Source organism: Triturus cristatus, chromosome 5_1 (genome assembly GCF_964204655.1).
Source record: "Triturus cristatus chromosome 5_1, aTriCri1.1, whole genome shotgun sequence".
Lineage (NCBI taxonomy): Eukaryota > Metazoa > Chordata > Amphibia > Caudata > Salamandridae > Triturus > Triturus cristatus.
Window position 1 is genome coordinate 695,081,482 of NC_140587.1, and position 14,947 is coordinate 695,096,428.

The 14,947-nt window shown below is 43.8% G+C and overlaps 1 protein-coding gene across 1 annotated transcript in view; it reads right to left on the reverse strand.

Annotated features, from left to right (window-relative positions):
• LOC146831375 (chloride channel protein C-like) overlaps positions 1–14,947 on the reverse strand; it is a 497,244-nt gene that overhangs the window by 220,115 nt on the left and 262,182 nt on the right. Inside the window, exon 12 of the mRNA XM_085605651.1 lies at positions 1,786–1,952. Within this exon, the coding sequence (XP_085461777.1) occupies positions 1,786–1,952 (167 nt within the window). The remainder of the gene's footprint in view (positions 1–1,785; positions 1,953–14,947) is intronic.

A 14,947-nucleotide genomic window follows, 5' to 3' on the forward strand; every position in this document is an offset into this window, starting at 1 on the left:
TGCTATCCCCTTCTTCCCCCTTTCCCCCCCTCCCCCCTCTCCCTTCCCCTTCCTTGCTGATATTGTGTATTGATCCTCACTTTTTCATTGCCTAATAAAAATGTTCTTGAACTTAAAAAAAAGCAGTGAGAGGACGCTGACTAACCTCCCACTGAAAGTTTGCTATTCAGAGCATAGGAGTGACATTCAACCTTGGACACTGCAGACAAACCTCTTTTGACTTGATAGGTCTACATGTGCCATTAAATGTCAACTGTAAAGAATACCCAAGGCCCAGCTGCATATTAGTCAGAGGTGAAACATGGATCTTGTCTTAACTTACGTGCTTCAGAAGGAAAGTTAGCTTTGGGTTTGGTTAAATGGATTTTGAGTCCCTTCATCAAGTCTGTTTTAGATGGCGAGTCTGGGCCTTGCTGGGATTAGCCTCATGAGGTTACCTCAGCCCTTGGAGCAAGCTATTTGATGCCACAATTCCAGACACTTTTGACTGTACTGGGTCCTGTTAAATTGGCTTGGGCATGTTTAAATGCGCTTTCCTCAGATCCACTTTAATTGGTGTGAGTAGACTCAGTGGGATCTGCCTCCTGGGTTTATCTCATAAACCCAACAGATACTGTATTCATTAATGCCTGGGAACTATGTTTGTATTTAAGTTGTTTCATAAGCTTTGGGTCCCTCCCTTAATCCTCTTTATCTGGTGTACATGGACCCTGGGGTCATCTGCCTCATGGAGTTGTTTCAGCTCTTGGGTGCATTTGATACAACAATTCCTGGCAGCTTTGCCTGTATTGGGATTGTTTAAAATGGCTTTGAATGCCATCCTCCAGTGTGCTTTAGTTGGTATGCCTGGCCATATCTGAGAACAGCCTGCTGGGGTTAGCTCAGAAAATGTGACTCGGTAATTCCAGGCAGCTTTGCTTGTTCTGGTCACGTTTTATTGAATTTTATTTGCGCTGAGTGCGTTTAATTGTCCTTCAAGTCCCTTCCTCAAGTCTGCTTTAGTTGGTGTGATCACTGGGCTCTTGGGTACTCATAATAATCACCAACAAGCATTGTAGACACAACCACTTACTTTCCATCTCTGCATCTTATTTGCGCTGAGTGCGTTTAATTGTCCTTCAAGTCCCTTCCTCAAGTCTGCTTTAGTTGGTGTGACCACTGGGCTCTTGGGTACTCATTATAATCACCAACAAGCATTGTAGACACAACCACTTACTTTCCATCTCTTCGCTATAAGCACATGGGCATCTCCATGTGCGCAGCAACACATTATGAGGAGACTGTGCATTCAATGCACACACTTCCCACTTAGGCCACACTGCGTTCATAGACCTCACTATGCATGGACTTGCACCCTCTAAACTTAAGCGTCTAACTAATGCCTCACGTTTCAGTGCACGCCATAGGTGCAGTAACAAAAAATACTATAGGAGCACAACTCTGGTCCTAACGATTGGCATTGGAACACTTCCCACTTAGGCCACATCATAAACCTATACTCTTCCGTCCAAGCACACCCACGGAGTAGTGCGCTACCCACCCATAAATGTGCTTCGGCACCACATCAGGGGTATGAAGCGCTATATAAATGCAAATACCACATAACACAACTGAAATTTCGACTCATCATGAAAATCACAATGGAACTTTGTGTAAGAAGTCAAAACAAAACAAAATACAGTTGTACAAATAATTGATCAGGAAGCCATCCTGCTTAAGCCAGTTGCCTCTTTTATTTGCAGGCCTGAGTGGCAATATAAAATAAATGTATAAATGGGCACTTACTCTTTATTGCTGTGGACCACATTAGGCTCTGAATCTAAGTAAGGAATGCACTTCAGTGTAAGTAGGGAGCTGTATAAAGATTTATTAAACCAATCTCCAATGGTTTTGGCTACCATGACTGCTACCATAATGAGCAGTATTGATTGCACATCATTTGTAATCTCCACCTGGAAAAAAAGAAAAAAGAAAATGATGTGAGGTACTGTACAGAGCAGCTTTGGTCAGTTTGCACACAAAGTTATATGTATATAGAGCACACATGAACTATTTTCACAGTAGCATGCATATATGTATGTTAATAAGAATAAAAGGTAGTGTTTATTAAGTATTTAAATCTCACTGTGATATCCAGTGCTGTAATGCCAGCCGGCTGTATTACCCAGCCCAAAAGTAACATAGTTTAAAGTTTTAAAACGTGAGGTGTTAGTGGTCTCTCTCTATACAAACATAAAAGCAAGATGGCCTCCCTCCCCCACAGGACGAAGAGCACAGCTTTGTAGTGTGGGCATTTGACTGAAATAACGTATGCACACTTGTTGTTCCACTGACTTCACATTCAACACATGGTGTTACCTTGTTTGCATGGGGCACAGGAGTCCCCTTTGCCACAAACTTGCTTCTACTGCAACAACGTGTACGGGGGTTACATTGAGTGTGCACTCAGGGTGGGGCATGATAGGTTCTCAAGGGGGCATGGCCATATTTCAAAGGTAGCATGTGGTCTCACATCCGTGCAAAGTGTCAGTACAGCTGGGGCCTTACTAAAAGGATGTGTAGTATAGCCTTTGAGGGGGTGGGTGGCAGAGTACATAAGTGGAGGAGACCAGGATCATAAATAAGGAGTTAGCCCAAGGTATAACTGGGCATAGGAAAGTGTTCTCAGTGTCTGGCAAAATTAAAGAGTAGGATTGTGTCAGGAATTCTCAACTTTTATTTTTGCAGAGTTTTATATAGCGCGAACTTGACCCGAATCCAATCAGGTATCAGAGCGCTTTACACAGCACCAGTTACGTTACATGAGGACACACATTCATTTTTTTGTGAGGCACGGGGAGATTAAGTGATTTGCCCAGAATCACAGGATGTTTAACGTCATTACCGAGACTCGAACCCTGTTCTCCCAGGTCCGAGGGCCCTAAAAGTTAGGCCAACTCCTGAGAATCTATGTTGCGTGTCTTTTGTGACCTGTAGACAGGGTCGGACTGGGACAGAAAATCGGTTTGGGCACCAAATTAAAAGTGGCGACCCATTTGACATTCAGATAACTACAAAAGTGACCTAGATCAGCAAATCAGGTCAGTTTGAAACTTGAAAAAGACAAGCTGTAAAAGTGTTTTGCAAGTTATGCGAGATTACATGCATTTGTTCTTGCTGAAGACAATGTTTGTGGTAATATCAGGGAACAGTAAAAAATAGCCTACCAGACCATAAAACAGGCCCACAAAGAGCAAATACATAAATAAATAAAGCAGCCCATTCACTTGCTGGAGCGGGACTCAGTTTCAATTAAAATCACGATTTACCATCACCCGGGCAAATTCCCACTGTCACTGGGGCAATGGATCTTTGACGTTGTTTTAGAGAAGATCAGGATATGTACATAATATACATTATAATCACAACTTCTAATCTATTTTCAGGCAAAAATGAGAGTAGGTATGAGTTAAAGTGTTTTATTTTAAATATTTAGTAAATTATCTTTATTAAGGTCACAAGTTAAATTCATCAATTTTAGTCGTTAGAATCTTAGTAGAGGTCAATATTCAATCAATTAGCAATCAGTAAATGGCAATAAAATGCATCAAGCATGTTTCATATAGGAAAGAATTCCTATTCTAGGAATGTAAAGAAAAGGTGTCAGTCAGAACCCATAAAGAGTTCTAGTTCGAGACAGTGATAGTACAAGCACAAAGCTTCATCATAAAATCAGTTCAATAATACAAGAATCAATCAAAGAGGAACTTCCCATAAAGAGAAGTTCTGGAAACTCAGTAGAGTCTCAGAACAGCGTGAGCCTTGGGCAGGGTGTCAAGGAGAAATCTCTGAGTGAATGGGGGTATCCTATTCTAGGAACACATATTATTATAGACAACACATTTTATCAACTTTGGAGTTTGTCATTACTTCTTTCTTCATCCAGCCAATCATCTTTCAATGCTCTCATGGGAATGCGTTCATTCTCCATCTTCTCACAGGAATACATTAGTCCACAGACAGCAATGTTGAGTGAAACATTTTTTCTCAAATACAATGTTGAGTCTCTTAGACTTTCACACCATTCATTTCCTTTAGAAATTCTGCATCTTCATATGTGATCTTCTTTACCTCACTAAATTACAAATCTCTAATCATGAGTTAACAGTGATCTTTTTACAAGTCAAAACATTCTGCAGAGCTAGATAAAAACATTTATGCAACTGTGATTTAGTATGAAAAAAATGTCCATAGAGGTGAAAAAATAAACATTTTATGCACATTAAGCATTATCTAGTCATGTCAGCTTGTCAGGCACTCTTGTTCAAAGCGATTTAAGGTTTAGTATGAATAAATATAGCTGCCTACTTTTGCATTTAAATGTATTTTACTGTCTATTAAAACCTACATGTAAATTCTGCCCATTTATTATAAACTGTATTAATTTCTCCATATTTTCAAGCGCTACCCCAATGCCCCAGATGGTTATCTTACCATCACATTTTCTTCACAAATGAATCTTTAGAGTTCACTATCATCCCCAGTTGTGAATATTCTCTTTCTTTTCACATTCTCAGATTCCTTTAAACTCTTGTATTCTTGATTGATGTGATAATTTAATTCTAATTGTCTCTTTACCTGTTAGTTTGTTTCTCTCTCTGTTCTATCTTCTATTAAAATAATATCTACAACTTTTGTGAAAAGCAAACAAGGTTAATAAGCTAAACTCTACTGTAGGAAGCTGGCCTTCTACATAGTATATCAAAATGAGGTACATTGTGCAGAAAGTCCAGGTGACCCTTATTGGTTTACAGTGGCTAGCTTTAACAATCCCAAAGTGCTCTATTTTGTGATACTGTGGTCGAGAAACTTTAGGCTTATCAGAGGGGAGTTTCGAGGATTTGTTGCACAGACAGAGTCAATAAATGAGACACACACTTAAGAAACAATTCGAGACCAATTTCGAAAAATAACATTGATTTTTATATTAATTTAAACCGCAATATCATGGAAATCAGGTAAGTACTTTCAAAGTTATTATTTTTACAGAAAACAGTAGAACATCAAAAGCTGTCAGATTTGAGGCATGAGCCTAGAAGGTGGTAATGTTATCCTATGGGAGAAACATACACTGCATAGCTATACTTGCAGACGGTTGTAAGGGTTGATCTCTTCGGCTTAAGGTTCTTGGGGGCTAAGGTCCATAAAACCACGAGGAGTTTGGTTTTACCTTCCCTGGTGTGTCTGGATGCAGAGGTGCTGGTCGCAATGGAAGCTTTGAGCACTACACAGTAAAGTCAATGGAGAAACCTGTAATAAGAAAAGGCTGCAAGTGGGGACTTGGGGAGAAGTCTGACGGAATCCAAAGGGGAGCTCAGCTTTTGAGGATCTCTAGAGCAAGGGGGCCCCATCGGTTGGCTTGGACTCAGGCTGTGGAGCTTGGGTGCAGAGATGTTTTGTCTGGTGGGTTAACTTGTGTTGGAGGCTCTTACTTCTTGGAGTCTACCTGGTGATGGTGGCAAACAGGACAGCAGGGCCGCTCTCGTTGCTGGCCTCAGTGATGCTGAGGTCCCTCATTGGCAGATTGGTCTTGGCAGGGTCAGTGTCCAGACTGGATAATTAACAAGCCTTGGCTCCTGCAGGTGCTCCTGTACCCAGGGTATTGGTGCTGAGGAGCTCCTGGAGGGTTTAGCAGCTCAAAACTCACTAGAGAGCTGGACCTGACCTCTGGGAGCCACAAAGTCCTTCTCCTTGGGTGCTGCTTCCTCAGTGGATCCAGTGGTCAGCAGAATGATATATAGGGCAGATGTGGTTTGTGCCTGCGAACTTCTGGGAAGTGGCTCCTCCACTTCAAGGGAGACGTTGACTGGTTGAAGAAGTGCAGGCAGCCCTTCAAGGCACAGCTGCTGGACGAGTTGGGTCCTCGGAACTGTCAGGACAGCAGCAGGCAGGCAGGGTTTGGTGTCAATTCTGGTGCTGGTCCACAGTTCTTGCGTTTTTGGCTCTTATTCACCCTTCTTCTGTTCCCAGTAGATGAATCTGAGTTCCTGGTGTCAGGGAGGCACCTAAATACTGAATTTAAGGGGTGTGTACCTTAGTAGCCAATGGGCTACGTACCACTGGGTGACTACACCCCCGTATGACCACTTTCTGTAGAGAGTGGGCATAAACCTGACCCAGAGTTCCTAGTTTCACCAAATCAAGATGGTGAAACCCTTCTTTGAGTGTCCATTTCAGGTGGCCCCCTTAAGGGTGTATCTAGCCTGATAGTGCAGCACGCCTACTGACTAGCTATTTTCCCATCTGCTCTGGTGCCAAATGGGCCCCAGGGCAGGGGGTTGCATTCTCCAGGTCTGGAGGAAGCCAGGGTTGCATATCAAAGGCGGCAGAGGCTTTGAAGCCACTGGCCTTGATATGCTAAATCACTAGCCATTCCTGCTGGAGGAGGTGTAAAACCTCTTGCCAGAGCAGGCCTTGTTTCCGACCTCTGAGAGTGAGGGCTCACCCAGGCAGGGAGGTCTGAAACTCATCTGTGGTGGCAGGCTGAAAGAGACCAGTCAGCCAGCACACTAAATGGCTGGTAGGTTTCAGGGGGCACCTCTAAAGTGCTCTCTGGGTGCAAGTCATAATAAATCCAACACTGGCATCAGTGTGGATTTATTAAGATGAGATGTTTGATATCAAACACCATTATTTTCAGTGAAGCCATTATGTAGCTGGTTAACTCGTAATGACCAGTGCTCAGTACATATGCTTGAGATGGCTTCCTGATCACCAGCCGCGATCGGTAGTAGGAGTAACTGCAGGGCGGTGACGTGGGGAGGGGGAGGGGCAGGGTTGGGGGTAGTAAACCATGGATTACGGAGATTTACAGGTAAGTTAACATATAAATTAATAAAACGAATTTCGTTTTGTGCACTGCATCCCAAAATGCGATGCAGTGCACGCAACGAAATTCATTTTATTAATTTATATGTTAACTTACCTGTAAACCTCCGTAAACCATAGTTTACTACCCCCCACCCTGCCCCTCCCCACATCACCGCCTTGCAGTTACTCCTACTACCGACCGCGGCTGCTGATCACTTGCAATGTTGATGCAATGGAACCAGACATCACAGGGGTATATCTGTTCATGCAGATATGTTATGTTATGTTATGTTATGTTATGTTATGTTATGTTATGTTATGTTATGTTATGTTAACAGGAACTTCTAAAGCGCATGGTCACCAGAAGGTTTCATGGCGCTAATCTTGGGTAGTGTCAAGGCGAGACGAGCTATGCGTAGGCTTGCTCTAACAACCAAGTCTTAAGTGCCTTTCTGAACGCCAACAGGATGTCGTGCATCCTGATATGTCGCGCATCCTGATATATGTCCTCACATATAATATAATGCACCCTGCCATAGGGCTCTAAGGTCTGCTGTAGGGGTGACTTCCATATAGTATGTGCAGTGTGCATGGCACACAGGGAGTGTGCCAATGTTGTGGTTTCAAAATGTTTTGCACCATTTCACACAGCCTGCAATGGCAGCCTGCATGCAATTTGTGTGTGAGTGCCTTAGGGTGGAATAATACATGCTGCAGCCCTTGGGGACCCTCTCCAGTACCCATGCTGTAGGTACTACTAGTACCATTTACTAGGGACTTACAGGGGTGCTAAAGTCCTTTCCACTTGGGTTGCAATTAAGCATTTCATTTTGGAGGGAAAACACTGGCACTGGAGCCTGGTTAGCCCGCTTAAGTGCACTTTTAGAGTCAAAACCAGCATCTAGCAGTTCAAATGGGTGGAAAGAGTAGAGGGGGACATCTGCAAGGAGAATTCCAGCTTCCTATACCTAGTATTAATACTGGCACAAATATAGTTCTCACAATTCCTCCTCCAGTGAAAACAAATCAGTTGCCAATAGTAAATGTTTTTCCAAATTGTTCTAAAATCCCAGAAGTTGCTAATCGTTCTAATTCAGGTTTCAGATCAGAAATGCTCTTTGCAAATTCTAGACTTTTCTTACTCCCATCCGGTAAGTATGAGCAGCAATGCTGAGCTTTCAGTGTTTTGCAGAGTCCACCTTTTTATGCGCATAAAATATCTAATGCTAGGCAATTTTGAAAAACCATTGATCTAATAGCCACTAATTCTGTATTAACAAGTAATAAAGCTCCAGAAGTACTGGTTGCCAACTTATCCACAACTGTTGAAAGTTCTCTAATGTTCTTTTCATTTAATATAACCCCACTGGTGGTATGATTGCTCCAAAAATATCTCCTGTTAGTTGTGTTCCATCACCTATGCTACGTGTCTGTCTGCGTGATTGCGTCATTGTTAAACCGTCTATCCTATACGCATGATACATCTTCAGAAACAACAAAGCTAAATAACACATATCTTCCCAATCAGCTGGCACTTGAAAATAAGCATACTGTCCACAAACGAAATAAACTCCTGGAATGACTGTTTCTTCTCCTTGTAAAATTTGACATGTACCCCTCAATTTCAAAGGTGTGTTCGCAACTGCTAATCCCCACGTGTCTATTTCTAAATAGTTTTTTTCTTCTGTAAACACGTTTGACACTTTTGTCTCCTGTCCAATTTTTAATTTCGAATAAACCATTTTCTTTTTTAATTCAGAATGCCAAGCACGCCTGTATTTATGCATGCTTATGCGTGCATTATACCTATGTGTTTGTATGAATCGTCACTTTGTAAGCCTGCAATCCTATGTGCATGTGTGCATGCACGATAGTAAAGAGAAAGCTGTACTATGGCAATACTTTTGCCAATGCTGGCTTGTGCTGCCACTAGATGGCACTAGATGGGAGGGTGTGTCGCATAACCTGAGCACAAGAAGCACTAAAATAAGATAGGTCTCAGCCACAGCTTTGTGCTGAATCAAATGATACACTCTATGCTTCCACTAGATTGAAAGTAATCATCATCGGATTTGGGTCCCCAGAGCTAGCAAGAGTTTCCATGACCGCTTCATTATCTGTCTCGTTTTATGTTGGATGGTCCTCATTCCAACTTTGTTTATCTTTTTAATCCCATAAATACCATCCTAAGGATAGTGTCAGGTGCAGCTGATGGGTCACCAGTTTACAGGGCCCCAGGTGCTGAATGGGGGATACAGCATCTTGTTGGGTGTCCGCTACGATACATGCTGACCAATTGAGCAGCTTTGCATAATCATGACATGCTTATTAGCAATTAGCAATGGGAATTGCCCTATGCATGTGTGAATTGTCCCAATTAAGGCCGTAATCTGTGTCTCTCATTTCATATATGTAATGTCTGTAGTTTATCCTTCCTCTAGGTACCAGGATCCTGCCCAACAATGGGTTGGTAATGGTTACCTGTGTATGTACCTAATATTGCTTCCTGTGATTTCCGTGCATTGGCGAGAGTGCCTTGAGGTATTTTGTTTATGGCCCTGATGAAATGTTGTGGATCCCTTCAGGGACCAACAGTGGGCACATTATGTCTTATTTAGTTTGCACTTTGTTTTTAATCTGACCGACCTCGCCTTGTCGTGTGGTTCCTACAAGTCTATACAGGATCTGCACATTTAGAAAACATAAATTAAGGGATTGGTGTCCAGATTGATTCCAGACACCCCCAAAGGTTATGTTAGTCTGTAGACCAGCTAGCTCACAGTGCCACTATAAGGAGCAAATAGTTTCTGGCAACTATTGAACATGACAACCCTGACTCCTCAGGGATCGTGGAAACAGTGCAGTACTTTTCGCTCAGTCACTCATGTTCACTTGGTCTCAGAGAGATATACAGAATAAAAGGTGGGACATTTTCAATAAGCATTTATTGAACCAGCGTCATTCTAGAATAAAATGTGTGTCCTGCAACAGCCATTAGATAGGAACAGATGTATACAAGTACAAGCACCAACAGAGTAAATAAAAGTTAGAATTCTACCATGGTGCTAAAACAGTGAATAAATACAGGCATACAGGTACATGGCAGTAATCCTGAGTACTCCTACGATGCTAATCCTAACTAGATGTACCTAAGTGTGCCTTGCATGTATGTAGGTGTATATCCAAGAATCCTCTAGGAAATAGCCAACCCAATTACATGATGTGAGGGAATGAAGGACCCCGCCTTGATCTCGAGTTGGACACCCCGCAAGGGATGTCTGACCACTGTGTGCTGGAGTGTCTGCATGCAGGGACTTCAGCGTCTCATGTCAGCGTGTCAGCATAGGAGTTTTTTCTCCTCTGCTTTGCCCAACAAACATCTGGTACTTATATATCCAAAAGGTACCCTCAGGGGTTCTACCTAGATGTGTCATGGTACTGCGGGCATGTCGGCCAAGGATAACGATAATGGTGACCCTTATACAGTTATTATGCGGAAGATGGTAATCCTGCTGTGATGTTAAGAATCCTCATGCATAATAAATGAGGCTAGTTTTCAAAGAAAACCACATGACAGTACCTAACTAGGCAAAAGGTCAGTGCCAAAACCGTTATGTAGAGCAAGGTAAGGCAAATGTAGGTAAAAGGTCATGCAGATACCTAGGCCTATATTGAGGTACATTGAGGCTCATAACAGCCTGAATCTGATATAAATTCTCCAGGGAGTGAGAGCCTATTTTGATTCATATTGTTTCACCACATCCTGCACCACATGACACACCACTACCTTTCACTATAGGATTAGGCACAACTCACATAGGAAAAAGATATCCGATAAAGAGCTCCCTTGTTTGTGCTCGTCAGGTACTGCAGCGCCCCACCGACGAGGAGCAGGCCCGATGATGAAGCATGACACTTCGGTGTGTGAGAGCTCCATAATCCTAGAGCCTGGGGTCTCCTTCCAATAATCCCTTTCAATAGAGGACAAGAGTCTGGAATGGGCACTCATTTTGGTTAGTAGTATTTGTTAGGGTAACGTGTGCCTGGACCAGTTTAAAAGCCCCCTTCCTTTGTCTCTCTCGGGACTGTATTGTTTGTCTTTATTCTTCACTGCTTTCTCACTGTTTTACATTTTTCTCTTCCTCTTTCTGTCACTCTTTTGTGTTTTTCTCTCTCACACTCTGAATCAAAGTCTGTTAAGGAAAAATAAATGCCATCGCCAAAAATGAGTGACGGCGGGCCCCACCTGTGTTCACCGACTCAAATTAAGCACTGGATTTGGTCAAATATATATACAGGAAATGGTGAGTGTACACCTTTAAGGATTTAAGCAGGTGCATAGCCCTAGCCCCCTAGGACTTACCTGTGCTGAGTCCTCCGACCAGACAAGCCCCTTGAAGACCCCACTCCAGTGAGTGAGGCTCTCACCTCACTCTTCTCCTATTGCTCTTTTTCCCTCTTCTCACTTTCTGTCTTTTTCGCCACATCAGCACATTTTTTAACTTGTCTTTGTTGTTTTGTTGTCTTTTCTATATGTTTTTGCATTTTTCCATTTGTAACTCTCTTTATTTTAGACTTTTCTATCACTGTCTTTTACTGCTGTTTGCCTGTCACCTTCTGCTCTTTCCGCCTCTCTCAATTCTCACAACTGTTTACACTCTTTGCCTCTGCCTTTTGCCCGCTGATTGGCTTTTGCCTATTTGCCTTTTGCTTTTTCGCCTCTCTCAGCTTGTTCCATTTTCTGACACTCTTTGCCTTTTTTGCTCTTTTCCGGTTGTCATTTGCTTGTTTTCAACACTTTTGTCTCTCTCTCTCTCTGTTGTTTTCAACACTCTTGCCTTTTGTTTTTTGCATCACTTTGCCCTTATTTCAGTGCTTTCCCTTCATGGGCAGTTTTCCTCACTCTTTGCTCCCCCAACCCCACGTTCTCCATCCTTTCTTTTCCCGCTCCCTCGTTACATGATCTCCCTCTACCCTCCTCCCACACCCTTCACAGCTCTGCCCGACCCCTGCTCTCCTTCCTCCTCCCAGGACCTACTTAATGAAGTCTGCGGTGCCAATATGCAGTGGACATGCACAGCGGATGCACCGCTGGTGCAAAAGCAATCGCATCTGAGCCCATCCGTGCTTTGACTGTGCCTCGCACAGTAACCCTGTCCCTAATCCCACCCTTCACTACTATGCCCTCAACCCCAGCCACCGCTCACCATGCTGCTGTTGCCCGACAAGTCACAACAGAGAGCATTCTTCTGTGGCTCCTAAAAGTTCTCATGCACAAACACTCACCCAACTCTCTTCACCACCACACCGGTTATCTGACTCTCCTACATCCAAACAGACCACCACCACACTCTCATGCATGTTCATCAACACCTTCTCACTTACCAAACACCCCACGGAGATTTGGGACCTGATGCACGACCACGCCTCAGTCCTGCTAATCCTCGCGAAAACCAGGTTGAACCCCACAGCAACTCCAGATATCACCAAAACCAGCCCCATGGAAAGAAGATCACCAAACAAGATAGACTTCACAAGCTTGGAGGAGGAATCGCCATCATACACAAAGACATCATCAGCTGCAACATCTCAGCGGACCCCTGTCCTTCAAGCTTCACATCACTGACAATTTAGAGTGGCACCCTTATCTACAGACCCCCATGTCTGCACTCCAACTTCTCCAACACCATTGCAGATTTTGTCATGCCACTCATCCTCAACACAAGCAACAATATCCCACTCAGTGACCTGAGCCTCCAACTGGATGACCTTACTGACGCCACTCCTCGAAGATCTAAAAAAACTAGGCCTCAACCAATGGGTTAAATGACCTACCCTCACTGCCTGACATCTCCTGGACTCTATTTTCACTTCCTTCAACAACGCCCGAGCGAAGGACCAACTCAGATAGGCTGGATATACCACACCCTCATCAAGTTTAGCATAACCATACCTCTCCAATGCACACAATCGTTTGTCAGAACAGCCAGCCGCAACTGGAACAACGTACTAGACAAGGACTGGAAAACCTCCCATAACTCCAGCTGACCAGCACTCTGGACCCAACCACAACAAAGACATCACAAACTTCAACAATTAAATCCCCTTCTATGCTGATACCTTGCCCCCGCCCCCCAGGCACAACAACAAAGCAAGACTTAAATCCCAAGCCAGCTGATACATGAAAGAACTCAGACTGATGAAACAACACTGCTAACAACTGGAACGTAGGTGGAGAATGAGCAAAAACAACAAAGATAGGGCCACTTTCAAGTCAGCCCTGAGACAATACCACCAATCGATCCAGACTACTAAACGCACCACTGTGTCAGACCGTATCAACACCAGTAAAAAGAGAAGCAAGGAAATCTTCGCCATTGTAAAACATTACACCTCAACAGCAGCAACATCTAACTCCTCCACTCTCTCACCAAACCTCTACAATGATCTCTCCTCCTTCTCCAGAAACAAAATCAACACCATATACTGCAACTTTAACCCTCAACTGGACGTGAAAGACTTAGCAAATCGACCCCTGATTTCATCCAAAGATCCAATGCTAAGCACATGGCACACTATCACCCCCGAACCAAACCAAACCGCCAACATCATGAAGTCCATGCACTCAGGAGCCTTGTTGGACCTCTGGCCCCACCACACTACTCCAGAGGACTCCTGCTCATCAGTGCCTTGCTCATCTTGAACATCCTTGAGCTTGTCAGGGACCTTCTTAGATGCTTGGAAACACACACCAGTCTTCCCACTGCTGAAGAAACCATCCACGGACCCATCAACCCTCATCAACTACAGACCGATCTCCCTGCTTGCATACCCAGCCATGGTTCTAGGGAAATTCACCAACAGCCTCACTGAATACCTCAGCGACCATCAACTTCTGTCCACCACAACAGCATGGAACCTGCTTTCATCGCCACCACAGACAGCATCCGAATGATCCTTGAGAGGGGAAGCACACATTTGCCATCATCCTCCTGGTCCTCTCCCCAGCTTTGGAAACAGTCTCCCACTCCATCTTCAGCCAAAGCCTGCACAGCATCATAATGCAATGACCAGCTCTATGCTGAACCAGCTCCATCCTGACTGGCACAATCCACTTAGTCAGCCTGCCACCCTTCACCTCAATCCTAATCTGGGAAGTCCAGTGGGGATCCTCCCTTATCACAGCACTTTTCAATGCTTACATGATTCCCCTGGCCAGCATTGTCAGTTCACACAACATCAAGGTTCTCTCCTATGCCAATGGTGTGCAACTCATTCTCTCCTTAACAGAAAATATGCCCAGCAAACTAAACAAGGTCACTGCATGCATGACCGAATTCACCAACTGAATGAAAACCAACTGTCTCAAGCTAAACACCACCAAGACCGAAATCGTCATATTCACCGTGGGACCCCACCTGCTGGCAGTCAGAGCTAGGTTAAATACACAACCCCACCACCAATGTCAAGAACGTCTGGATCATCATCAACTGCAAACTTGACATGACAAACCAAGTCAACGCCATCCCTGCCTCATGCTTCACACCCTGAGATTACAGAGTAAGATCTTCAAATGGTTCCTTATCTACACCAGAAAAACTGTCACCCATGCCCTGACCTCAAGCAAGCTTGAGTACGGGAACACCGTCTATGCTAGGACCAACAAACATCTCATCATGATGCTACAGACTTTTCAGAAATCGGCGCCCAGAATCACTCTCATCGTCCCATGCCAAAATGCATTTCATATCACTTCAAGGAGCTACACTGGCTGTCTATACATAAACACGCACAATTCAGACTTCTCACCCTCACTTTCAAGTCACTACATAACTCTGGCCCAGCATACCTCAACAAGCGCATCCACTTCCACAAATCTTCCAGTCACCTCCACTCTGTCGGACTTCTACTAGCACACATTTCATACATGGAGAAAACTAGAACCGGAATGGCCTGCTGCTTCACATCCGAGCCTCCTCCTAACATCTTGAATTCTGCACGAAGCTAAAGTCCTGGCTTTTCGAATAGTTGCTCTAGACCCAGACTGGTGACAGTGCACTCTACAAATAACTGTAACATAATATAATACTTTTGGCTC